A 27,664-nucleotide genomic window follows, 5' to 3' on the forward strand; every position below is an offset into this window, starting at 1 on the left:
CAAGAATGCTTTGTTATTGTTATATAATTCTTTGAGTGTGACCTATTGCATTGAAGTGTGGGGGTGCACAGCCAAAACCTACACCGAACCCATTTTTATTTACAGAAACGTGCTATTCGTGTCCTTTTCAGTTGTGGATGCAGATGTCACACTAATCCAATAATCACACAACTTAAAACATTACAATTTTATGAATTGATGGAGTCTAACCACCTTAAAATAATGTATAAAGCCCATCATCAAATCTTACCAATTAACATGCAAATCAAATTCAAAAAAAGGGAAAATGATTACAAATTAAGAGGAACAGATATTTTTTCCCAAACCTAAATACAGAACGATGTATTTCAACTCAAGGTGTCAGTTTGTGGAACAATCTGAATTATAAAACTAAATCATCTCAGTCCATTTGTATTTTTTTTTTTTTATATCTTTCTGTCCCCTTTTATTTATTTTTCTTTTAAAGAATAACATATGTTTTTTTTTTAATTCAATTGAATTCGGGAAGCTTCTTTGTACAAGCATGGCGTGTGGGTTCTCTCTGTTTTTGACTCCTAAATAAACTAAATAAGTCTCCTCTAATTAGATTCTTTGAGTAGGACATTCTGGTTTACTCAAGGGCAGCACCCTTTTTATCCATGCTGATGTGCTAATTTTCCACAAAGGATGAAACTTCAGAGTCACAGCATGGAACGTGAGTGTTTTTTGAGGTTTTACTTTTCTAAAGTGTAGTAAGTTTTAAAACTCTATGGGCTCTATTTTCATAGTCAGCGAATGTGAGCTCCAGCCTAAAAAGGGGCACGTCTTCATTGCTTGCTTTTATACACGCACTGCACACCTTACAATTTGGTGGCAGAAATACACTAAACTTTACACCAGCTGGAAGCAGGTCTAAGTTGTGGTGCTGGTGGTGCTATGCAATTTTGATCAAGGTGCAGGCAGTTCTTGCACGCGGCACAGCTATTGGTGGCGGTGGGGATGTGGGGTTTGCGGGTTGCTGAGGGTGGAAGGCGGTCTCCAAGTGCCCACTTGACAGTGGTGATCTGTGATGACCCTGGCCAACTTTACACCATCCACCCGTGGAGCTCGGTTTGCATTTCCTTATGTACATACTTGGCTTGTTTTGAACTTTTGCATGGACTCCAGCAAGTCTATTTGTGCTTTCGCTGATTTTAAAGCGAATGAGAGGAAGCGCCTCCATCGGCCAGGAAGCTAGTCATCTCTGGTGCAAAACATATTTATGACTTACCTGCTAGCGCTTTACGCTAGTCATGTGCTGGGTACAAAAATGGAGGAAATGAGGAAATGAGAGAAATGGACGCACAAAAGGCTTAATGTCATTTGTTGCTTTAAAAAAACAATACATTGGTAAAAGCATTGTGTCGAGAAGAAAAGTAGCAAGATGATGGACCTTTTTTTTTGTGGGAAATTCAACACAATAGTTCATTGCTATAAAAGGATTAAGGGCAAGTTTGGACATTTTTCCCATGCGGGGACCTTTGAAGCTTGGACATTTAGATTTGTGGGATAATAGAAATGTTATCTTCCACGTCTAGCCAACTTTCAGGATTTGCTCTTTGCTTTCTAGAAAATATTCCATTAGGACAGGTCAAGCTTTAAGCAAAAATCATTAAATATATTGGAAGTGTATGGTGTTCTGTTAATATTAATGACAGTGGTGAGTTTATGCTACTTTTGCAAATGATGCGAAAATGACTTGAAAGTTACAATAGCCAAAAAAAACAGCTCTGTCTGTTCTATCTGCTCTTATACTGTCAGTTTAGATTTTACAAAGCCCTCATGACTGGTCATTTAATTAACCTTGTCAAGCATATCGCCACTAATCTCCTTTCTAATTTCATCTGTTAATTTAAAACACTTCTTAACGAGGCCAGTCCCCAAGCCAATCAAATGTCCAGAATAGGTATATAAGAGCAATGAACTTTTTTAATTAGATCTGTCAGGAAATTGCCAAATATGGGCATAGAATGAGAATTGATTGTCTTTTCTGGGAGAGCTATCAAGAATCACCTCGGGTTTCGAATATTTGTGTTCCAAAGACTTAAAAGGCTGAATTTGTGTGGGAACTGATAAAATCAGACAGTATGGTAGAATGTTGTGGCAGCTTCATTTCCTGTTAGAAAGAAATGCTTTAATATTTGCAGAAATGATTCTCCATCACCTATTTATTAAATCATATCACTCCAACAATACAATATTACCAAATAATATTGGATATCTGAAAAGCCTTTTCACAGCAAGACAACAGCCTATAAATATGATGAATTATGCATAAAGTATCATTTCTTTATGTTTTATAATGGTTTAAGTATTCTTTTTTTTATTTTTTTTTATGGTTTAAGTATTCTTTCAAATGGGTGTAGTTAATTCTCTAGATAGTCACTGGTGATATTTGCTTACTCAAAATGTGAGAAAATGTCAAGAGGGTGTTAGATTTTAGCGTCCATAACTACTGATGTAAACATAACAGTCATGTACCGGAATTTATAGTGTAATGATTATTCTGTTTTAAAATGATGTCTTACTCTCAATGGACTTGATTCACATATCCAGTGCTATATGCTGGACACCGACATTTGCCCCACCCCTAAATAGTAGACATCACATCACCACCCAAAATGATGCGAAAAGTTCAAGTGACAATCAGAATGTGCTGCATACAGAGCAAATGTGGTTTGGAGAGACACGGTTTGTCCAAACAGCACATACACTCCATAACATGAATAGAGACACACACAAAAAAAAACATGTTCTAAAAAATCTCAAACGGATTACCACTGACAATTCTGGAAGCTGCAGTTGGCAAAAATGATGTGATTTTGTAAAGGTGTCACTGCCATGTACACAGACAGGATTTAATGCTGAAGCATTTGAAGATAAGAGAATGAGGAAGGATTTCACATTAAATCATTTGTTGGCGGCAAGATGCGTATGGATGAAATGAGTGTTGTCTGTCACATATCCCAAGTTATATAATACGTGATTGTTACTTTTGGAAAACACTTTACCCATTACCAGAACCTACCGGCTTGCTGGCTATAAAAAGAAAGACAACAACAAAAAGCCGTGTAAAAAAAATCAACAACAGTCATATTTGTTTAGTTTTACCACTTTTTTTAATAAATCAAATTAGCACCCGTAGATTCTGGGATGTGACTATCAATGTTGACTTTATAAATAGAAACAAATTCTTAATGACACCAGTTGATGTGAATTAATGTTACTCTTCTCATTACAAAAAATTGTCAGATGAATTACAGATATATATTTTTTATCCTTATAGAGACACAGTTGTTTGACTGCTCTTGTGCTGGATCTCATTAGATTGTGTGTTTATGAGTTTGATGTTGTTATTGTAATTCTTAGTTATTTGCCTCATAGGATTTATCGTCTAACTCATCCATCAGTGTAGAACAGAGGTGGGCCTCGAGGGCCGGATTCCTGCAGGTTTTGGAGGCTTTTCACTTCCAACACAAGCTGATTCCAATCAACAGGATCGTTATCAGGCTTATGCAGAGCGTGCTGATGAGCTGATCATATATCAGCTGTGTTGGAGAAAGCAACATGCAAAACCTGCAGGACTCCGGCCCTCAATACCCACCTTTGGTCTAGAAGAACACGCCCAAGGTGCTAATTGCTAATCTAATGAAATGAACAATTCCATTTTGATGAATGTATAGTCAACCAGGTAAATAGCCTTTATTATCCCCAAAATTATTATTTTTTTAAATCAAGGCAGGGGCAGCTTGTGTGGTTGTCAGTAGCACGTTTGCCTCAGTTGAGAGGATTCTTTGTTTGAATCTCTGCCGGGGTGATCCAATGTGGAGTTAACATGATCTCCACGTGCAAATCCATTTGGTTCATTGAAGACTATAATTGAACAAAGGTGTAATTGTGAATGATTGCTTGTATAAATGTCCAGCATGGACTTGACCTCTTGCCAGAAGTCAGCTGAAACAGGCTGCATCTCACCCACAACCGTAATGAGCGCACAACCGTTATGGAAAATGGAGCTTCCTGAACCCTGTTATGAATAAGCCATCCGCCCTCCACATCATTATTCACGACCTTATCTGCTATCCTCATGGCTTGTTCTTCAATGAGCCATTAATTTTGCTTAATATTTCTTGTAAAACCACATTGACGAAAAGTATCAATTCCACTCGTAATTTTTATTGAGATGGCTAATTAAAACATACACGTCTCCACACACATCTCCAAAGCCCCTGGATACCTCTGAATTTCTTGGGGAAAAAGGGAAAATTCAATAACCTTTATTTAATGTTCATCTTGCTGATAAGTAGGTCGTAGTGAAATGGAGGGGGTTGAAACATAAATTACATGAAATGAAAATAAAATAAATTGAATGACATAGTGGACCGGTGCTTCACAGCAAGAAAGTCTCAGACACGAATTTCGGCTCAGGACTTCCTTTGAGTGTTCTTTCAAGCTACAAAAACATGCATGTTAGACTAAGTACGGGCATGCAATTGAACCTAGCTGTGGTTGTCAGTGAGAATACTTTAATTTAAGATGTGTGTTGAGTTACGAGTATGGTCATGGCGGCACCAGTATAATTGTGTTTCTTATAGTACGAATCCCGTTGTTGAGTTTCTCCCCAAATTGTTTTTTACTTATTTATTTATTTCCAAAAACACATACAATACAGGCAGGTATAAAGTACAGTACAATTTGTAGCCAAATATCTGAGCTGGGGATGTTTGCGGGTCTGATAAGGCTCATAATGTAGCCATATCTGTCTAAATCTGCTTGACATTATTATCCTTAAAAAAGGGCTGTGCAATTAATTGAAATTTAATTACAATTTCAATTATTACACTTCACAATCACAAAATTGGCATAATCGTAAACAAAAAAAAGATTATTAATACTAATTTTGAGTTGTTAAAATGTATATATTTGCACGTTTTTAATTTTTAAAATAACTAATTTAATCAATCTTGTTTGGTCTAAAAGAAACTTGCATAATTATAGTGTTTCAAAGAAGTTTATTTGTCTCAATATTTTTTAGGTTTAAACATTTTCTTGTTTTGTACCAAAAAACAAATGATCGCCCTAATCGTGATTTCAATTATTACCAAATTAACTAGCTGGTAGATATACACATAGTCTAATTGTTAAACGTCCACACACATTTTACGTCATTCTCAGAATGCCCATACATGCATACTCGTAGAATACCATGTGATTGTTTCATAACTATTATTTGTGAACAAAATAAATTAATACATGAAAATAGCTAATGCTATCAACAGCAGAAAGGATCCTTAGATACCTTAGAGTTTAATTTATTAAAATCCCAAATCATGGGATAAATTGATGAGGTTGGCACATCCACTAATCATCACTTCCCGTCAATGACGACGCGAAGCCTCGAAAAAATACACAAACTAAGCACCGACTGAAGCAAATTTACATCCGTCGATTGGGGTGAGTACAGATGGTCCCTTTCATTCCGTGTCTTTTTGCGTGACTTTGTGTCATAAAGCAGTTGACGAAAATGCGGAAGCACTCTGTGAAAGGTGGGCATCGTCATCAAATTCACGATTAACGGAATTGGCCAGCTCTTGTAAATTGTGTGTTCACGTTGTTAGTTGAAGTCATGGAATTGGAAGTGCCCAAGCAAACATACTGGTGAGTTACACAAAATAAATGTATTTGCGCTCACCAGTGCGTTCCTGGGTACATCCAGTTTGTAGAGCAGGTTTGACATTAAAACTTTAGTAAATGTATGTATTATAGCCGTCATCAAAAGTCCGCTTGCTGTTTGGCAGCCAATAATTGGTTTTAGTTTTTGACTTTATTGAATTTCTGCATGGACTCTAGCGAGTCTATTTGTGTTTTCGTTAAAGAGAATGAGAGTTCACACCCACAACGGCACAAAATATTTTTCAATCTGCGCTCATCTGCGAAAAAAGAGCTGTAAAGAGGAAAACTTCTAGACTTCTAGCGCTTTTTGCACTAGTCTTGTTTCCTCAGTGCTAACCATCACTTTAACATTTTGTGAGAACTACACAGTGGTCAACGTTGAAGTTGTATTGTCAAAACATTTGACACAGTGCAATTAGTGAAAATACTCTACAATCAAATGGCTACTGTGGGCAAATCAAACTTGCAGTCTGAAGCTCAAAGCACACATGTTTGCAAGCAGAAGGAAGCAGATGGTAATGTCTGATAACCGGCACTTTCTCATGCTTGGATTGTGGCATCAGATATGACGCACGTCTGTAATGATGCTCACATTCAGGTGCTTGTTTATGTGCATGTTTCATAGAGGCTCCATTAAAGAGCACTGACAAGTCAGTCAGGCTTAAATAAAGCTACAGAGATTAAGTTATTTTTGACTACAGTGTTATATCATGACTTGCTTTTTAAAATGTACCTGTAGCTAAACTTCCTGACACAATCCAGTTTCACTTGCGCACACAAACAAAGTGGATGTGTTATTGAAATGATGCAATCAGCAGCAGTGTGAACTGATGATGGGGCCAGCTTTGTTAACAATGCCTCACTAGCATTAATGACAGCAGCACCCTTTCAATCAAACTCTTTTAAACGCCCTTTTGTTCCAGCCACAAAAAGAAAACGATGACTCAAATTACTGTGTAACCGGCACACCACATTTCTTAGGTTGTATTTTTGATTAGACAAACAAGTTGTGCGCAACCATTTTACACACACAAGCAAGCCAAACTGTATAATTTCAATCACCAGAACATGCTGAGAACACAAACACATCCTCAGGGTGCTAATCAATTATGATACTGTACACTAACACACGCACACACATGCACACCTTAATCATGTCCCAACAGAATTGTACAACATTTTAAAAGCATATAGCAGTATGGTCCCACAGCAAATTGTACTCACTTCCAGACTGAGTGGCAACAATAATTGTACACTGTGTTTTATAGACAGGTGTGACTATAGTCATATGAAAGCAAAATTATTATATAAAAAAAAAAGTTAGAAAATTCGTCATGAGAAAAAAAATGTCTGTATTCCTATTAAAGTCATACGAAATGTTATTGCGGACCATGTAAGGTAATTGATTAGCTTTTTTTTTCTTTTTTTTTATGGGTGAATGCCAAATTGAAAGAGAAAAAAAGCATCTAGATTATCTGACATCAATGTTATGTATCAAACTGCATATAATTAAAAGTGCTTTAAACTACATTTCTATCCCAAACCAATGTAAGCCCCATGACTATTTTGGGGTGAAATTAATCGGATTTGTTTCAACCAATCAGCATTCGAGTAGTATTGTGTCCCCCTTCATCTGACCATTAGCCTGGATTTTGAACATATAAGGGCCAAAACATGCCTTGTGAAAAATTAACTGCACTAGCCATCAGATGGCACTAGAACTGCAAAAATGGAAATCAACCTGACTTTTTTAACAGACGTACTGCTTGTAATATCATGACATGATGACGACGATATTGTGGCAGTTTTAATATCGCGATACCACAATATTGCCGTTATCGTTACATCGCTATTTTGAACAAGCTTACACAGTGCTATGTCTCATTTAATTTATGTATTTATTCAGTTTAGATAACATGCTAAATTCCTTTGCTTTTCATACCTATGTCTGAACTACGAGTGTGTATTTGATGACCTTATACACAACAGCAAAAATTCACCCTGTTTCTGTCTATAGTCTATACACATTGGAAGAGTTGCATGTTGTTGTTTTTAATAGCTTTCTTCAGGCTACACTCACCACATGTTTCTGCCTTTTTCCTTTGGCAGCTGATGGAGATGATGCATTCCAGGGTGTGGTGATAAACAATAATACAAATCAGAGATTGTTTGGCCAGTTATTACACAAGTCTACCACACCTCAAACATATGGGTGAAGTTAGTTCAATAATAGAATGATGATATTTATGATTATGTTGTTAACAATAAATCAAATCATCTGGTTCCAAACTGACATGTTTCTGTATTCAGGCAAGCAGAGTGAATCGGTTCATGTGCAACGGACTTTCCATCCCACGTTCTGTTTTCATCCTGAAAGCCTCGGTCCTGTCCCTCTGTCTCATCTTCTGTCTTGTAACTGTGACTGGTTTTTTTGTGTGTGTGGTGATAGCATAGTGTTGTGTGTTGCAGGTATGCCTCTCAGTCTGGACTGCAAAGCCTTTTTTGGCTACAGTGGAGAAAACAGGAGACCTATCATCTACTGGATGAAAGGGGAGAAGTTTGTTGAAGAACTTGCAGGACACATTAAAGAAAGTGACGTCAGGTAATTGCAGTCCTTATCACTCTATTGAGAAGTCATACTGTGCGGGCAGTTTAAAAAATAAAGCAGCAAAGTGAACGTGTATGAAAACATGCTAATTGCATGCATGACAAATGGAAGTAAAGTCAATAGTTTCACGCTACATGTCAGAGACTGTTTCTGTGCAGTCTCAGCGTCAGCCAATCAGAGTTGGAGTTCCTCGAAGTCTGAGTCAAAAGCCTTTACCGTGTTCGTTATTAATCAAACAAACCACACCAAAGGGAAAAGATGATTAATGGTTGGTGATTAAGACCCATTTTCACTTTGGAATGCTTACAGAAATGTAAAACATTCCAGCATTTGAAAACAAGTGTTAAGCCCTTTTCACACTGCATTTGGCAGGGTACAGCGCACCGTCATCAAACCCATTCATTGTGTACGTGGAACACGGATTGGAGCGTTGCAATGCGACGTGGCAAGAGGCCTTCTACCATGATGGCAGAGTGCCTCAAATTGGAAAATGTTGAGACTTGAGAGCGATGGCGACATGAGGTCAGACAAGCGCCTCCATTTGGAGAGGAGCTGGCGGATGGACTTATTTACCAGTCACTGCATGATTAAACTGTCCAAGTTGCTCTGCTGCTTGTGTCCTCATCCTCCTTTTTTAAATTAACAAAGTCAGGGCTTTCTTTTTGTGTGGTCTAACCGTTGGCAAATTATGCCGTTTTTACTTCTTGGTAGGCTGCTACGTCAACCAAAAATCGCCTGCAAGAAATTGATCATTTGGTGTTACCACGTGACTCTTTCACACTGAGCAAGTGCAGTGTGAAAAGGGCTTTACTACTAGTAGTAGTAGTAGTAGTAGTAGTAGTAGTAACAATTCAGTTTTAGCTGATAAGAGACTAGCACTGGTAGGTCTTAATGTTCCGTAAATCCATGCATCCATCTTCTTCCCCTTATCGGGGTCGGGTTGCAGGGAAGCCCACACTTCCCCACATAGGGGAGATCCCAAGACATTCCCAGGGCTTTCAGATGATCAAGGTTCTCTCTAAAGAGAGAACTCAACTCCCTGTGGAGGAAATTCATTTTGTCCTTTTGTTTCCGGGATCTAGTTGTTTCGGTCAAGACCCACAGCTCGTGACCATAAAGGCGAGTGTAAGGAATTTAGGCCAACCAGTACATCGAGAGCTTTGTCTTTTGGTTCAGCTCCTTTACCATGACAGACAGAGTCCGCATCTCTGCAGACGCAGCACCAATCTGCTGGTCGGGTATCTGAATGTGAATGATTCAGCTCAGCTGAGTCATCTTGAATGAGACAAGAGTTAAAAAATTAAAATTAAATAAGTTAAACGTATTACAAATCATATGTTTCTATCTTTAGATGAGCAGGACAGTTAATGAGTTCAATTGATTTGTTAATCTCTGGCATCCCATTTGATGACGCAATTTCCGTTTTAGGGTGCCAGGAAAGATTCAATTCATGTGGTGCCTTTTTTTTTTTTTAACTGAATCATCTGTAGGCCATTTGTTTTTATGGGGATTGGTTTAAGAAATAGGTGTCAAACTCTGGTCCTTGAGGGCCGCAGTCCTGCATGTCCACACGAAAGCCAGTTTCAATGTATCCTCACAAGTTTCACAGGATGGCGCGGTTTCACAGCTTGAAACCGATCACTTTTGAAACCGGGCTCCAGAGTGGAAAGATTTCAAAACGCGCCCCAGACGCTTCCGTCTGGACTCCATATGCAGGATACTTCTCCAGTGAGGACATTATAGTCGCAGCTCGATGACGACGCATTGTCGCTGATTGATGACGTAAGAGTCAATTCTCGCGTAACTGTGCGCGAACCGTCAGTCTGTCAACAATGGCGGATAGCCGTGTCATAGTCGTTTTGCGCAGCCTCCTTAGTTCGCTTTTGCAGCAAAATATTTTACTTCTTTATTCCCACGTTCAACAAGCAGCGTTGTACTTGAATCACCCGCCATTGTCACTTCTCCTGTGTTCATCTTTTTCATGTTGTTTCGATACATGCAAAGCCATGTTTGGTCAGTAGATTGCAAGAAAGTTAGAAAAAAAAAGTGTTTGTCTTCTTTGCTGATTCTTCTTCTACGCTCTCTGTTAACTCCCTGTGGCTGCGCTACAGCGCCACTCCAGACTTGGCATATACATTACAGCCGTTAAACGTCCCCAGCGTCTTCTTTTGGACACACGCAAGTCTTGAAATGCTTGTGTGTGTACGAGATTTGTTTGAGGAACGAAGCCGGCTTTGCTTCCGTCTGGACGGGCCTTAGAGATTCCCTCTTTAAACACACCGGCTTGATCAGTTAAGCTCTCCAGAAACCTGATAACGATTCTGATTATTTGATTCGGCTGTGTTTGAGAAGGGAAACCTCTAAAATATGCAGGACTGCAGCCCTTGGGGAGAGTTTGACAAATCTATGGTACTGTAAGACAATGTTTAAATGGCATTAAGCGTGTACATTTTTATGTTTGTTTACTTTATAGATTTGCATGTTTTAAAACTCTTTCTCTGATATTTGCTCTTAAATTGTGTTTGTTTGTTTTTTGATGTGTGGAATTTCAAAATAAACTTCTGGATCCTTAGCATGTGTGGATCCACAGCAACATTGAGTGTCAAACAATGACTCATGTGAACCAGATCGTAAATTCGTAAAATGATTGAAATTCATAGTTATTTTAGTTTGACCTGCATTTGTCCATCCTCCTTGTTGGGGTTCGAATGAGTTGGAGTCTATCCCAACCAACACTGGGCTTAAGGCAGGGTGTACTCTGGGCTGGTTGTCAGCCAATTGCAGGGCACTCATAAAAACATCTCAAATGGTACCGATATTTGTAAAACAGTCAAGGGTCCCTTTAGGTTTGTTTCCCGTGTAATCTTATGACCAACATTGTTCTTCTAATTGTTTTTGACCAAACCCAACTGTCATCATCCCAGTGGTAATTAGGGTATGCATATTAACATAAGTGCAAATACTTCTAACACTCAGTTTCATTTTCTTTGTCAAGGTTAACTGCATTGTCTTGTTTCATATTTTATTACCCAGAGCTTAAACCCAGGTCCTCGTATTTGGGAATGGACTCACCACTAAGCCAGTCATTGGCCTCAGAAAGTGTTCAGTCCCAGGATAGTAGTGAAGAAAAGTGCAGACTGAGTATTTAAAATTGAAACTAATCATGCCCTGTGGTATTTAATTAACCTTCGCCTGATGAGTTCTCCATCTCTTGATCTAGTCCTCTGGCTACAAATGATCCAATCATCTGCTGCTCCAAATCCGACATATTATAGAGATATTCCTGCTGTGACGTTTCGATCCCTCCACCTTGCTGTCACACTAGTTGTCCGTTTACATTTGACTGTTTGTGTTGACATGTTGATAACCAGAACTTGTTGACCTTCAATTTGCATTACAACAAAGCTTGACTACTCTCATGCAACAGATACAGGCAATAATATACAACACATGGATTTGTTGAAATGTGGACAAAGAAACAAATGATATCAACATAATGTGAAAGTAGTTTATATGGAACACTGTTGCCAACAGCACAGAAGGCCTCAAGTTATTCAGTCCAGTGCTGTCCAGCTACTCAGAATTTTTCTCAGCGTTCTCATTGTTCACTCATGTGCATTGAATTGCAATATATACATATGGATTGTTGCTTCGTTCATAGATTCATTTGGCCTGGCAAGGGTAAATGAATTGGCTTCTTTACCTTAGTTAAATCTATAACAGCTGAACGACACAACTTTTTTCTAAACCCACTGTTTAAATAGGGGTTTATGATTCATGATGATAAACTCATGCAGTTGTTGTTTTTTTACTACCATGTATTTTCCATTAATAGTTAATGCTTGATTAAAAATACATCATGCAATGTCTCTCTGTCTCTTCTGCTTACGCACCCACACAGTTGCTATAGAGGAAGAATAGACATCAATTGATGAAGTCAGGAGAAAAAAATATTTTGTTGTGGAATATGCGGAAAGGATGTGGTGAGTTTTTAATAGAGAAATCCTTTCTCAAGGACCTGTAATAACCTAACACTCTGGATAATAATAATGAATTCACTTTTAATTTAAACACCACACGTCTTCAGACAATTTGCACATCTATGTGTAGGCTAATATTAAACCTAATTTAAATGGCTCAGATTATCATCAAAATGTTAGTCTGTTAGATCCCTTTTTTTTTTTTGATCCATTGCACACAGAAACCAAGACTAGTTTTGTAAACTGGTTCTGCTCACTTACACAACTGGTTATTTTGCAGGCCAAGATACAAATTTATATTCCAACGTGTTTTGGTCCATTTGTTTTTGTCTCCCATATACAGCACAGTAGCTGGGCCCATAGTAATAGAAACCATTACTGTTCTCTTTTTACATGATGTAGATTTTTAAACTTGGTTGGTGGGTTGTTTACCAGGATACTGTAATAAAATGAGAAAAGCAATTGACACATGGATGTATTTCTATTCACCTTCAGTTCAATCACTCTATCATGCAAAATTGGTTAATTTTGCTAGGTTTTATTATCTAAGATTGAATGTTCTGATTGAGTGTGTCAAACAGGCTTATTAAGAGCTTATGAGTAATTACCTATAAAAATAATAATACCTCGAAAAATCTGAAATGTAATTACTTACTGTAAAAATAAAATGGAAAAAAATGATCAGCCACATAAATTCACTCGGATTCAATTTAAGGACTGTGGACAGTGCTTAATAGGAAAATTTGAATTGCAAGCAATAGCAGAAAACTCTTCTTTTGAGTGACAGATATCTTCTTGTGTATTCAAAATATAAACCATGTTAACGGCATTCTGTAATAACATATAGTAGGTGATCTAATGACTGAATTAGCTGCAATCAGGTTGGTGTTCTAGGCCAGAGATTCACAAATGTTTAGGTCACACGTCCCAGTTAATATTGGTCAAACGCTTGACCCCACCAGGGAGCAAGATACAGCTCCTCAGCCCAATCTCCTGTTCATATAAGAGTACCTCCAGTGGTGAATGAAGCTAGCTAAAACAAAATGTCACCCAAAACACAAAACAAAAGACAGTCACCAAACATGGCCTTTTTTGTAACTAAAACATAGAATACCACTAATAGGGTTCTGGATTACTTGACCATTTTACGCAAAAATAAATCTCAGATTTTCACTGCATCTCTGGAAATGTGGTGGTATTGGCCCAAAAGTATGTCATTTTATAAATCTAAAAATGTGTGTTAATCAATGTTACATTTATATATATATATATATATATATATATATATATATATATATATATATATATATATATATATATATTTATTTAAATTGAGATGACCTTAAAGATCTAAAAGGTAGCTTAAGGATTTCTGTGTATGCCCTGAATGTAGTAACAAGTCCCAAGCATAATTCAAATGCAATATTCCTAGGTTCTAAGAGCTGGCAGTTATTGTACCAACTGGCCTATGCAGGCTTCTGGCTTCTCTAGTTACAGCCACTAAGGAAGGTACAGTATGTGTCGTTGGTGGTTCGGGACTTTGGGTCTTCTTCTGGACCAAATGTGCTGTTGCGGCCTCTGATTTCTGCAGCCTGACCCTGAATCCGATTCCAAAAGGCGGGTCAACCCCTGAGCCAATTCAGTCTGCCTCCTGCCATCCTCCTCCTTGCAGGCTTATGCAGTATCTGACCTCACCATAAGGACAGAAGCTTTTTGCACCTGCTGCACTGTTTTCTACACATGCCTCCTTGCTCCATCTGTCCTACTTTTTAATGCACTCTACTCCGCTGCACTCAACTCAACTCCATTTCTCTATGCATCATTTACTCCTTTCTATGTTCTTATATCATTTTTGTTCTTCTTTTGTCCCTACTGTTGCCTATTTGTCTTCCTGCCTTATGCCTGGTCCTTTTTAGCAATTTTAGCAGAGCAATTTTTGGAACATGGACCTACCTGTCTCAAATTTACACATGGTGAATATTGTCATTCCTGGTATTTTTCATCAAATTGACACCCCTATTCTCCATTTAGAAAAAACAACAACAAAAACACTTGTCTTTCTTTTGTGTTTTAGTCAAGGTTTAAAAGATCATGGCTGACAAGTAATTTTGAATTTTTGTCTTTGCTTATTCAGGATTGTAAGGGAGCATTTGGGGGAAAACGAAGTGCAGCTATCCTTAACTTTTGACGCTATCGAGGAGACTGACCTGGCTAATTACACCTGCTACGTGGAAAACCACATAGGGCGGCGCCGTGGGAGTGCTCTACTGCAAAAGAAAGGTACAAAAATCCTGACCAGTTCCTTACTTTTCTCTCATAAAAGTGTGACTATTGTAAAACTTGTGACTTCTAACACACCCATTAGTTCATTACAGATACGTAATGTAGATTATAGGGAAGGATACAATAAATAATAATACTCAAGTTGCCGTCAAAGCTTTTTATATAGCGCTTTATCTACACCAAATAGTGCCCAAAGCGCTTTACAATGCCTCGCATTCACGCACGCACACATTCACACTCCAGTGGTGAGGTTCACTGGGAGCAAATTGTGGTTCAGTGTCTTTCTCAAGGACACTTCAACATGGTCGCCAGCGGTGAGGATCGGACCGACAACCTCGCGGATGGGAGACGACAACTCTACCACTGAACCATGCCGCCCCCACCAATATCATCACACTTGCCACTAACTCTCTCATACCAGCACTCACTATTTCCATTGACAGCTTCACGCCCTCAACATCAAGTACCAATATTCTCTGCCAAAGAAAGAATAGTAGTAGTGTTGTCACGTCAGCCCTCACGCAGGTAGACATGCCCCGGAAGATGGGGAGATCATCGCCTGCTGGTGTTTCCGAAGGCTGACGCGCTTGTGAAGATAGAGGACCCTTTGTCCTCTCCAGCCGTAATCGTATAAAAAAAAGATGGTTCCACTGGTCCATGCCCGGGGCAAGATTCAGCAAAGTCAGCTTGCAAAAAAACTAAGTACTGAGGATCAAATTAAAATTACAACGTCCTGGCCGAGAATCAAGCTGAACACAATGGTTTCATTGACAAAGACGCAGACATGAGATGCTCCGTTTTGCAAGCGAAGTAGAGCTACAGAACAATGAGATGCATTTATTTATATAGTCCAAATTCAACGTCCATCCCCTGTACTTCATTGGCCCACAGGCGTTACATCTTGACATTGTTGGTTTCTATTGGCATTTCAAAAAAGTGAACACCTTCTTTTTAACATATTGATATCACTAGTGTGCGTACAGCTTTAGCTGATCCTGAACATGAGATGAGCCTTGGAACAATAGCAGCTTTATTGAATTGCAGGTGCAAGTCGTAAAAACTTCTGGAAGCGGCTTCAACGCGGGGCATTTTTAATGGCTGTTAAAACATCTTAATGGGTTAGTCAAGAACGAATTGTTATGACGGTCAGCTGATGTACACATCACGAGTTTACTCATCTTTCTCTGTCAATCTGGCTAGCAATTTTATTTCATATAGAACAATTGATAAACACAAGATAATTAGGATATAATATATAGTGTCACTTGGATACCTTTAAAATTGCACATATGGGTAAATTCAAACGTCATCAGTCGTAGTAGTAGTAGTAGTACAGTAGTATGAAAGAAAAAAGTCCCCTCTTGTAAGGGTGGGGTTGCCACATCGGACTCTCGAAAAACATCTCGGACTGGCAGATGATACCCGTAAAGTGCACACCCAAGCAAATAGTGCCTGGAATGACCGAGGACTATAAGAAAAGAAAAACATGATCTCATCATTGCCACTTTTGAGATTCAACTGAAAAATGCATGAGAGTTCCTTGTGTAAAACATTTAAAACACGCCTTGTGGAGTCTGTGGACACAAAGCCAGAGAGAGAAAACTGGAGACAAAAAGAGATGCCGGGTCGTGGCACAGCGCAAGGGGAGGGGGACGTTTCTGTTACTTCGATTTCATTGGATAGTAGCTCTGAAAAAAGTGTGCCTTTGGATATAAATGTGCAGGAACATGGGTTTGAGAATGAGAAAAAAAATAAACATAAAAATAGCAAAATAGGAAAGAGAACAGTGTGAACGTAGTTATTCAATATACAAGCTGAGGTTGTGGAAGTGCAGAGGATACAATAAGAAAAGAGAAGAAAAATCTAACAGAAAAATGAAAGTGAGACGGAGAGGGAGGCAGTGAACTGAAAACAGGTCCTACTGTCTTTTGCCGTGGGTGTCAAATCTATCTTAGTATACTTAACTAGCACCCCAGAGACTCCAGTGTGCACGCACACACAGGATCATACTGACTCACTCTTCCAGTCGGGGTCATCGGGGTAGGTCATGATTGCTTAACACAGTAATAACTAGGAGAAATAGAGATGTGCGCGTGTGTGTGCGTGCGTGTGTGCGCGCGCAGAACTTGAGATACACACAGATAAACAAAAACATACATGCAATATTACAAAACAGAGACGGTAAATCAGGGAACTGATAATGAAATTGCCAATCCAATAAAATCCATCCAAACGGATGAAGATGATGTCGATACAAAGATTAGGTTTGATTGATACTCTATGAGCATGATTGTAAAATATATAAATTTTTATGGATTCATTTTTGCATTGGTGTAAAGCTGCACTGAATCAGACTGAGATGCTGATCGTTTGCTCTGTGGAAAAAGAAACGAAGAAGACAATAGCAAAATAGTAATAATAAAAAATAATAACAGAAGGAGCACAGCTTGGATTGAAGCCCTGACAGAATCAACACTATGCATTATTAGCTTTATAAAGGCATTGTTCTTTATATTGTTTTTGAGCTAAATCTCTCAATCTTGCATGCTTCTTGGGGCTCGACTAGAAAGTGCTCTACACCGTACATGTGGTTGGTGTGCAATCAAAAACGCATTTAAAAATCCATTTAAAATAAATCACAAAATTTGGAGATTCAGGCTTTGCATTGAATAATGTGCAAAATGCTTTTCTCAATCATTACATTCCCTCCCTGTGATGCGACTTGCTGACCATCAGTACCTATCAGCAAAGTTATTAGCCTGAGACATCAATGTCAGTCATAGTTTGGCACTTCCACTGCAGCAGGCTTCTTAACAACATAAACAGTGCTAATAAGAAACTATATCCATACTTTTGTAAGTCAATTACAGTAAAGTAACAGTCGTAATAGTAATCTGAAGTAGTAGCACATATTGCTGTGTAAAGAGCAGAAATACGCGGATCAAAACTGAAATATTGATGCCTCCAATAACAGATCTTTATGCTATAAAATAGATTCTCAAATAAAAATATCAATACTTTAATACATCAGTCATTTGAAGTAATGCGTACCATTTAAAAGAACAGAGGGTAAATTAGCTAAACTATTGACATCTTGTCTTTCTTGTCCATACGCGTGCTATTGAGAAATACTTTTTCTTCCCCCTGGCTAAGTGCGTTATGCATAAGTGGAGTACCACATTGCTTTATAAATCAGTCACTAAGTACATAAGCACAAATGGAGTCATGGAGCTGTTACAATGTGATACACAGAAAAGATGCACTTTTCTCAGATAAAACAGATCATTAAAATGGATTTTTTTTTCTGTTTGATATGATAATTGTACACAGCAATCCTGAGGAACGGTTAACCATCAGACGTAACAACTTTCCCCTGTAAAACAGCGTTTTTAAACTATTTTTTTGTTACGCCCCCTCAGGTGGAAAAAAATATTCTACGCCCCCACACCCAACGCTCTGCCGCGACTATAATTAGTATCATTTGTCTCTAAAATTGCTGTAAGTACACTTATGTAAAAGAGCTAATACTTTGCACAGTCTTTTACAGTGAGTGCGCCACTGTCACCTACTGGAGTGGATGTGCAACTACACTTTATTCTAGTGCTATTCAGTACAGCCACACACACACAAACACATCTTCCCTGAGGTCACACACCACCCTGGAATCTTGCCTAGCCCTGTTATCCAGGTGCAGATGGAGAAAAGCTATAGAGCTGACGATTGTAAATTACATGCTTCAACAAATAGCTGCACGATTTGAGCAAGTGTCTCACGGAGATAATCTCACATGAACATAAAAAGATAAAATTATCAGAGAAATATATTTATTTTCTGTAACTCAGCTACAGTAAGTATATGGTTGTTCCACTCTCTTCCACTAGCACTTCCAATTCCATCACATCAAACTTCCTTCCTTTTTAAAATAGGGTACTCTCCACCAACGTTTGTGCCTGTTGCCAACAATGGGCACAATGTGTGCTGTTTGTAAACATGCAATTTAGCTACCACCATTAACTCATTCACTGCCATTGACGGCTATTGACGTCATAAATAAATTTTAACTATTTCTATTAGATTAACATTTTTTTCCACTTTTGTTAACAAGAGTATGAAAACCTATTGTACAAAAATTTTACATTTAGAACAGATCTAAAATGTGTGATTAATTGTGAGTTAACTAGTGAAGTCATGCGATTAATTACAATTAAAAAAAATAATCACCTGACACCCCTAATTTTTAAGCATCTTTTCTTTTCTTTTTTAAATAAATAAAATAATTGTAATTTTTTTATAATCTTTTTTTCTTTTTAAAGAAAAGATTATTAAAAATTATTAAGTCAGGCGATTACCATTTTTAATCGTAAATAATTGCATGACTTCACCAGATAACTCACGATTAATCAAAAATTTTAGATCTGTTATTTTTTGTATTTTTTGTATTTCTTTTTTTCTGGATATCTGTTCTAATACAATAAACAAAATCTAGGTTTTCATACTCTTGTTAACAAAAGTGGGAAAAATGTTAAACTAATAAAAATAGTTCAAATGAATTTTTGACGTCTATAGCCGTCAATGGCAGTAAATGAGTTAAACATCCGAGTAAATGTATGGTTTTAGTAGATCATGCACAACACACCCACTAACAGTGTGTACAAATCTGTTAGAGTGAACTCATAATTTTAGCTCTTGCTATTTGTGATTTTACTAAATCAGGCCTTAAGTGTCCCTCTATGAGGCCTTGGTTGTTCAGCCCACATAGTCAAGACGAAGGCAGTGCCATCAGAGAACTTTTGGAGGTGGCAGTGGGAGCTCTACATTGCAAGTACAGGTTGAAGAGAACACACCTGTGTGCTCCAGTTTGTCTCTCCCAAGTGCAGGCTCTATGGTGTTGAAAGCACTGACATGATCCTCCAAGCGCAACCATGCTTCTCCATGTGGGAAAGAGCTCCGTGCAGGTGGAGGATGACAGCATGCTCTACTCCAATGCCAGACTTGTAGGCAAACTGCCGCGGCTCCGTCTGGACCTCCTGCCTTCTTTTCCTTCATCCTTCATATAGCTCTTTTCTCACCTGGTTAGTCGAGAGGAACAGATTGGTGTAGCAAGAGTGGGGTTTGAGAGGACACGGGGTGCCGACCAAGGCTGCAGAGCTGTCTGGGTGGGGGCAGGGGTGCTTGTCTGATCATACCTTATGGAAGAAAAAGTTCAGAACTTTCACTCACTGCTTCTCAGCCATCGTGTCCAGTCATTTGTGGCCGCAGATTGTCTTAACCTTTCATCTTCCTCATTTAGGTGACTTCCAAAATACCCTCTCTGATTTTCCTCCTTGGCTCATTCCACACAGTCCACTCCTTAAGGAGAACCTTTATGTCAGGGAGAGCGCCTTTATGATCTTAACAATTCAAAGCATTTCCACCGAGTGCGGCTTGATTTTTTTCAAAGTTTAACAGCCTCACTAAATAGCAAGCTCTCTGTTTCTTTTGCCTTCTGGTGCGATACATCGTAGCAAGGTCATGTCAGAGCGCCTGAACGCAACACGACAGCCGAAACAAAGCACATGTTATGCTAAGTTAGCACACATTATTAAAGCTTGATTTCACACACTGTGTGATTGAATTATGAGTGCACTCTACCAGTCACCCAGTTGGTAATTGCCAAATGCATCTATGTTTTATGTGTTTTGCACACACACACACACACAGATAGCTTTGAAGTTAAGCACAAAGAGCTGCCTTTAGCGAACACCATGAAAGACTTACTAGAAAGAAAAAAGGAGGTCTGGAAAGGGAGAATAAGAAACAGAGGAGCAGACCAGGACATGTTTGGTTACCCTAAAGTCTGCTAAATATTTCCTATGCTCTTAGTCTGAGTTTTGCTTTATTTGCCATCATAGCAGTTGGCTTTTATGTGTATTTTGTGATGTCATCATGGAGGTTTGTGTTACTGCTTTGTGCGGTGTGTTACTGCACAATACAATATACAGTATACATATACAATATTGTATACACAAAAGTAGACGCTAACAGTTACAGCATGCCTAAAAAAGCTAACAGGTCATCTGAAAGCTAGCTAATGACCATATAAGCCTACCAACAGTGTTGAGTATCCATTTCGTCAACATTACATACATTCTAAAATCTCCAGAGCACAAGATATGCAGAATTAAACGTAGAAGACCATCACTTATATGCTAGTTTGTTTTGAATGTTGTTGTGTTTTAAGCCACAATTACACTTCTAGGGATTCCTATAAAATGCTACTCGGTGGCAATAAGGCTCTCCGATTATTACTGTTAAGTAAGTGAACTTGCAGGTTCTTTTAGACACGTTAAACCATTTGCACAACTCCAAAAGCTTTCAAAAAACTATTTGGACTCAGTGAGCAGTGCTCAAACATTACAGTACTTCAGTTTTATGAATGTAGTGCTTAAATGTTACCAAAAACATTGCCAGTAGAAAAGTTTTGTCATAGTGATAGTTTTAAATTATAAGGGATGTAACGATATCTAAACATCACGATACAACATTATCACGATATGAAGGTCATGCATGATACAGTAATTATCATGAAATTGTGGGGAGGTTGGTGATATAAAAAAGGTCACAATATTGTAAAAAAAAAAGGAGAAAAAAAAGAGGTCATACTAAAAAATAAGACAATATTGTGCTTTTGCACATAACAGCAATGCATATAAACAACCTACAATAACACTAAATATTAAGGCACTTACTTGCTAATGCACGCACACATTGAGTTCCTCCACATATTGACTCGCTTCACAAACATATACGTTCCCCTTCATCTGACTATTAGCGTGGATTTTAAACATAGTAGGGCCAAAACATGGCATGTGAAAATTCAACTGCTCTAAAAAAAAAATAGCCACCAGAGGGTGCTACAACTGCACAAATGGAAATCAACCTGACTTTTTGAACAGAACGATATCACGATATTGCCGTTATCGTTACATCCCTATAAATTATTACAATCCGATCTAATACATTTGAAGAATACAAAGATCAAATAAGTTACCTAATTGAGAATGTAAGATAGGTTCTGTACTTGGCTTTTATCCCAAATACACCCTTGAGAAGTCCAGCTCAAGTTGAGCCAACAATATACATATATATAAAATTTCCTTATTGACAAAGGGCTTTGAACTACATGCCAAACAAAGAAAAATACAGACTTCTTCTTGTTAACATAATGCAGAAAAGCAGTTTTATGTACAGAATATAGCTACGTAAAATAGTTAATCCAGAAAACCTTTATGACTGCATACTCTCACAATCAACTGCATTCTATTCCTCTTATAATACAAAGGGGGGAAGCAAATGTTAAAATCGATCCCCTGAACACCAATAGCGGTAGACAAATGATTCATTAGAAATAGAAAAATGTGAGACTGTCAGATGAAGCATACATAAGGGAAAAGGAGAAGTAAAGGGAGGAAGAGGGAGGAGGAGAGAGGGAAAGCTGGGAGCAGGGAATAAAAAAAAACTAGACTTTTGAAATCAATGACATGATAAGGCAATCTGAGGTTAAGTAAAATTAGTGAAAATATTTGTCAGTTTGTGAAATCAACCAATTCTGTTCCAGCTCCCATTTTCTTTGTCACTGCGCTATTATATTCTACTGTGAATGTGTTCTGAGTGGAAGGCAGATGTCACAGCGTTGGAGAGACGTCTACTGGTGGAAGTTGGCAACACTATGTCATTTCATATATTTTCATGCATAAAATGACATCTGGACTAATGCAAAAATCCATAACTCACAAAGATTAATCTATGGAGTCAAAAGTATTGGGCCATTTACAGGAAATGAAAATGCAAGACTTTGAGTTGTACTTCCTTTTGCAGCTCCACTGTTTAGGTGACACAGATGTCTATTGGCTCACCATTTCTAATCTAGGGCATCCCCCAAAAAACTTTGAAGATTAGATCAGATTATTTCTGCAACAGAAAACTAATGTAACCATGTCCCTCTTAATATATATATTTTTTTTAAAGCAAAAATGAGTAGAAAACCGCAGTCTATTGAGCATTTTCTTTATTATTGTTCCTGAAAGAAAAGTGGCTTGAATGTTTAGTTGTGTGTTTTAAACTACAGTTTCAGTGTTATTTTGTGTATCCTGTTTTTGCCCTAAAATCCTTTTTCATTTAATGTTAGTCAATCTTGTGCCATTTGAATGTTTTGCTGTATTTTTGGTACAAAGAATTCAATTAATTGTACCAGAAAATCTGCCAGTGTAGTTGTTTCATATTTCCATATGTTGTCTTTTTGTCAGTCCGATGGAAAAACCTCATTAAAGAAAACCCCCAGTGCATGCTCTCTTAAACTTCCACGTTTGCTCAAGCTCCTCCAGACACATTTTTTGAAATTGAGATGTCCTTCAAGGAGGCGTGCTGAGATCAATTCCTGGGTCACAGGCAGGAGGTCGGAGCAAGGAGGAGACGAGGAGGAACAAATTAGGCATTGAAAATGACCCTCTTTGAACTGTTCAACAGCCCAGATTACTAATGAGAAGCACATTTGGCATCTAAAAGGAGATAGATATTGTATTTCTATTATTAATACACAGATCAAGGCAATGACCGAAATCTTCTTATTTAATTTAAGACAAGTCAACCATCATTCATGTGGCCTTGCACTACTAAAATGTTGTTTTTTTACATTTTGTAGCCTACAGCCTCAATAGTGAATGCCGTGAATGCAAGATTATATGAGATGTGTGTGAGATAGTGGAGATCTGGTCGAATCCCCAAGTGCCTACCTGGTTTGCAAGTGGTCAGAGCAGTTGTTTGTGTGCTATGTGTGTACGTTTTGTACGTGTTCAAGAGAGCAAGATAGTAATAGATCACATTTACAATGGTGTCATTCAGCAGCCATGTTCCATCAATCTCCCATCCACTCCACTCCACTCCTGCCTATGATAACACTATCATTCAAACTCGTACGACTTGAAACTTTTTGTATGCAGCGGTGCAATATGCTATTGTGAAGTCCTCAGTCACACATTAGACAACTTTTTGTGTGTTGAGCTCAACTTTTATTATTTTTTATCTGATTGAAATTTTGTAATTTGGAAGACCAAGATGTAAATTCCTTAAGATTTAAGAAAACTCATAATGTATAGAAAAACACTTATTTTTAACAATATGCTCTGTGGCTGCTGCATAGGGGGGAAAAAAGTCCTGTTTTGTTTTTTTTTTACTCATTTTTGGGGGGAGCTTTGTTTTTTTTGTTTTTTTTCTGTTTTATTGAATATTTTTCCCCACAGTTTTTTTTTATTTATTTTTTTTATATTTTCCACAGTTTTTCTTAATAATTTTTTTCTGTTTTTCTGAGTAATTTTTCCCAGTTTTATAAAATAATTTTTCTGTTTTTCTGAATATTTTTTTAAAAGGGTTTTCCCTCAGAGATTAGAGAACAAACCACAATACAGTATACACATTAATTCCTTTATTGAGAGCCAGTAAGTAAATCTTATTGCATATGGAGTTATGCGGGGGAAGTGTCCGCTTCCGCTATTAGTGAGTCTGCAACAAGTCACTTGGAGTTCAGAGGTAAAAAAAAAAAACATTTTTGTTTCTGTTTAAAAAAAAAATAATATCCAGTTTTTTTTTTAAATATTTTTTTCAGCCTGTTTTTTTGAATATTTTTGTTGACAGAAAAAAATCTGTAAAACAGAGAAAAATATTCAGAAAAACAGACAATTAAAAAAATACTCAAAAAAAACAAAGCTCCCCCCAAAAATTATTCATACGTCATAAAAAGTATGAAGGTTTATATTGGAGTTCTTCTGTCAGTCTATCACATACTATATACACCACTCACACAAAGTTAGGGATATTTGGCTTTCAGGTGAAATTTATGGAAAATGTAAAAAGTTCACGCTACAGTGATATCATATCATGAATATAGAACATTTGAGTAGAAGGATGCACTGGTGATTTCCTCATTTCAAACAATTCATTGAAACAAAAGTTAACAACAAGGGTGGGTACACCATAACCAAAAATGTCAACGTCTCAATAACTCGTCATGTGCCCTTGAGCATCAATCACAGGTTGACAACGACGTCTCATCCTCTTCACCAGTCGACTCATTGAAGGGTATCCCTCATCTCATTGAGGTTCTGGGGGTGCACAAATTCCAGCCTCTACACGGCGACTCAGCTGATCTCACAGGTTTTCAATAGGATTCAGGTCTGGAGAAAATGCAGGCCATTCCATTTGAGGTGCACCAGTCTCCAGCAGCCGTTCCCTGAAGATGCCGCCTTGATGAGTTGGAGCTTTGTCGTTTGTAAATTTTGCCGTTAAGCTCCTCGTTAGAGAACAGCAACTTGTGCAAAAAGTACTGAAGCATTTAACAGTTAGACATGTGCATTCAAAAGCTTAGATAAGGTCACATTAAGTTCACCTGGAAAGGTTTGAATGCATTTTAGGCTGGTCCTGAAACTTTTTGTGAGTAGTGTGAACAAAGACAATAAGACATAATCCTTTTCATACCAATGAAAGTACACCTGACGATCAATCACGGCACAATAATGTGCCAGGGCACTGTAGTTTGGAATCATTTATCTGACTTCAATTTATTTATGTACTCCTTTCATAGTTACGAAACAAAACGTGAACTATCAAATATAACTTATTACTTGTGTCTTTCACTGTCTGATCTCTCTGTTGAACTGTAAGAACTGTCTATTAGCAAATAAAGCAGACAAATATTAATGAATAACTTGAATAAACTCTCAGTTGATTTTTGTCATCATCTCACAGATAACACATCCGAAACATCTGCTTCAGTTTCTGTGCATAGGGTTTTTGTTTGTTTGTTTGTTTGTTTGTTTTGAGGTGGTGGTTCTATTAAATTCAGTTAAATTAAAAATGGTTTTATTGGCAGGAACATACTAAATCACTACAGAAATTAAATTAAAAGGCAAAATAAGCATCTGCTTAATTTATGGTCATGAATGAATAAATCATTTAACTGTAATAGTTTTATACCGGGATTTTGTGGAGGCAGTTTTTTTTTTTAATTGACATTGAGTAACACATTAAAAAAGAGAAAGTTGTGATGTGTTTTTGTACAGGGAGACAGTCCAGTAAATTAGAGCTTCAATTTTCTACTCACTACTGGATGATATCGCACTCAAATCTAGTGTGACAACTGAGAAATGATCTGGGTCTTTAGAGTTTTTTGCTTTTTTTCACTGATATGAATGCATTCTCTCTTCCTTTGACTGCAGATATGTATCGTTTGGAGTTGGCTGGTGGTCTGGGTGTCATATTGCTGCTGCTGGGAGTCCTAACAGCACTTTATAAATGCTACAACCTGGAAATTATGCTATGCTACAGAAGACATTTTGGCAGCGATGAAACTGAAGACGGTACATTTTGCATTGGCTCTGTTATAGTGTTATGACCGGCACCTACTGTTGCAATGTATTCCAATACAAACTTGCGTGACTCCCCTTTAGCCAGCTTGGATTCATTTCCCACTCAGAGCTGGTGTAAATGTGAGTGTGAGGTCTGCCTTTTACCAAAAGTCAACTGGGATAGGCTCCGGCTCTCCGCAACCCTGATCAGGATCAGCTGTATAGAAAATAACTCAATACAATAGCTGTATCAACAAGTCTGTGTTTACAAATATAACTGTGTTCAGTTTTGATTGGCAACATACGAGAAATCTTTATTAATGTTAATTAACTGCAATGCATCTTATTGAAAGGTGTTTCTTATATTTTGGTTTACTTCCCTGAATACATATACATTAATGGGCAAATTGTGAACTACTTTACTTTGAAAAATATAAATATACGCTGTAATTCACAACCTATTATCAAAAACTGTCTTTGCCTTCTTAAAGTTCATATTTGATCTAAAGTTGTATTATGGATAGAAGTGTCCTTGAATGAACCTATTGTTAATGTCTTCTTCTTTTTTTCCGTTTTTGTCTAATCAGATAATAAGGAGTATGACGCCTATCTGTCTTATACCAAAGTGGATTTGGACTCTTTGGGCAGGTAAACATACATGCTATGTTCATGTATTTTCTCACGCTGTACAGTAACTGTTTTAACCACTTTACACTTTAAGTGAGGCATAGGTTAATCAACTCACACCTGCGTTTCTGCACACCTTCTCAAAACAGCCACATGACAAGTAGTAAATACTGGCAAAGTCATGTTTTGTCATATCTTAGAATGCCTTGAGTGTTCGGTGCGGTGAGATTTTTAATTGGAAACGCCCACAACTGAGCACAATTGAACGTAGGCAAAACGAGCTAGTGCTGCGATGTGGAAATGACGTTCATGTGCCACATCACATTTGCAGTACATGCATGTTTTATGATATACAGTACAGTATATACAGGATTATGAATTTCAAACATCAACATTTTGTTGCTTTTGACTACAGAAATAGTAGTGACGAGGAAACTTTCGCTTTGGAGATCTTGCCTGACGTCTTGGAGAAGCACTATGGATACAAGCTGTTTCTTCCAGACAGAGATCTCATTCCGAGCAGCAGTAAGTAGCCATCAGTCATCATGCGATTCAGCCAGCCTCTCTCTCTCTCTCTCTCTCTCTCTCTCTCTCTCTCTCCCTCTCTCGAACATCCAGATTCCATCACTATGTCTGAATGAATAAGAATTCATGTGAAAATACATCTTAACTCACAGTTCAATGACACACTCAATGCATTTATGTATGTAAATTGCCAATTGTGTGTCATGTAAACCATGGCATTGTCATTCTAACTTCCTCGCCCAACCACCCACAGACACACAGAATACTGGCACACACGCACACGCACACCATTTGTCATCATTTCTGGGGTTATGTGCCACTCTCGGTCCAACTCAAGGGGGAAATTCGACTGTTATTGCTCTATCTGTCAATGCTCTGACCCAACTCACACATAAACACGATTACAGATAGGTCTACACGGGATGGGGTGCCACAGTCTTTTTGGGATACTCGAGCATTTTCACTGAAAATGACTTGTTTCTGCTTGCAGTAGGGATTATCATTGTTCTTACACTCAATGAATGATTTTCTGTGTCATCCGACAAATGCCAGTAAAGCTGGGAAAATGGCTC

General features: G+C 37.9%; 1 protein-coding gene and 1 long non-coding RNA gene across 4 annotated transcripts in view; one reads left to right on the forward strand and one right to left on the reverse strand.

Annotated features, from left to right (window-relative positions):
* The window catches only part of il1rapl2 (interleukin 1 receptor accessory protein-like 2), a 278,122-nt gene that overhangs the window by 238,317 nt on the left and 12,141 nt on the right, over positions 1-27,664 (forward strand). For all 3 annotated transcript variants that reach the window (XM_086084960.1, XM_086084961.1, XM_086084962.1), the window contains 5 exons: positions 8,161-8,293; positions 14,414-14,559; positions 25,812-25,952; positions 26,528-26,588; positions 26,983-27,092. In XM_086084960.1, the coding sequence (XP_085941086.1) occupies positions 8,161-8,293; positions 14,414-14,559; positions 25,812-25,952; positions 26,528-26,588; positions 26,983-27,092 (591 nt within the window). The remainder of the gene's footprint in view (positions 1-8,160; positions 8,294-14,413; positions 14,560-25,811; positions 25,953-26,527; positions 26,589-26,982; positions 27,093-27,664) is intronic.
* Positions 18,936-20,437, reverse strand: LOC147168285 (uncharacterized). Its single transcript, XR_015095976.1, has 3 exons — positions 20,320-20,437; positions 19,833-19,923; positions 18,936-19,748 (listed from the first exon to the last, which is right to left on the reverse strand). It is a non-coding gene; the product is annotated as an uncharacterized LOC147168285 (long non-coding RNA).

This window comes from Leptonotus elevatus, chromosome 9, assembly GCF_054856555.1.
Source record: "Leptonotus elevatus isolate MCC_2025b chromosome 9, RoL_Lele_1.0, whole genome shotgun sequence".
Taxonomy (NCBI): domain Eukaryota; kingdom Metazoa; phylum Chordata; class Actinopteri; order Syngnathiformes; family Syngnathidae; genus Leptonotus; species Leptonotus elevatus.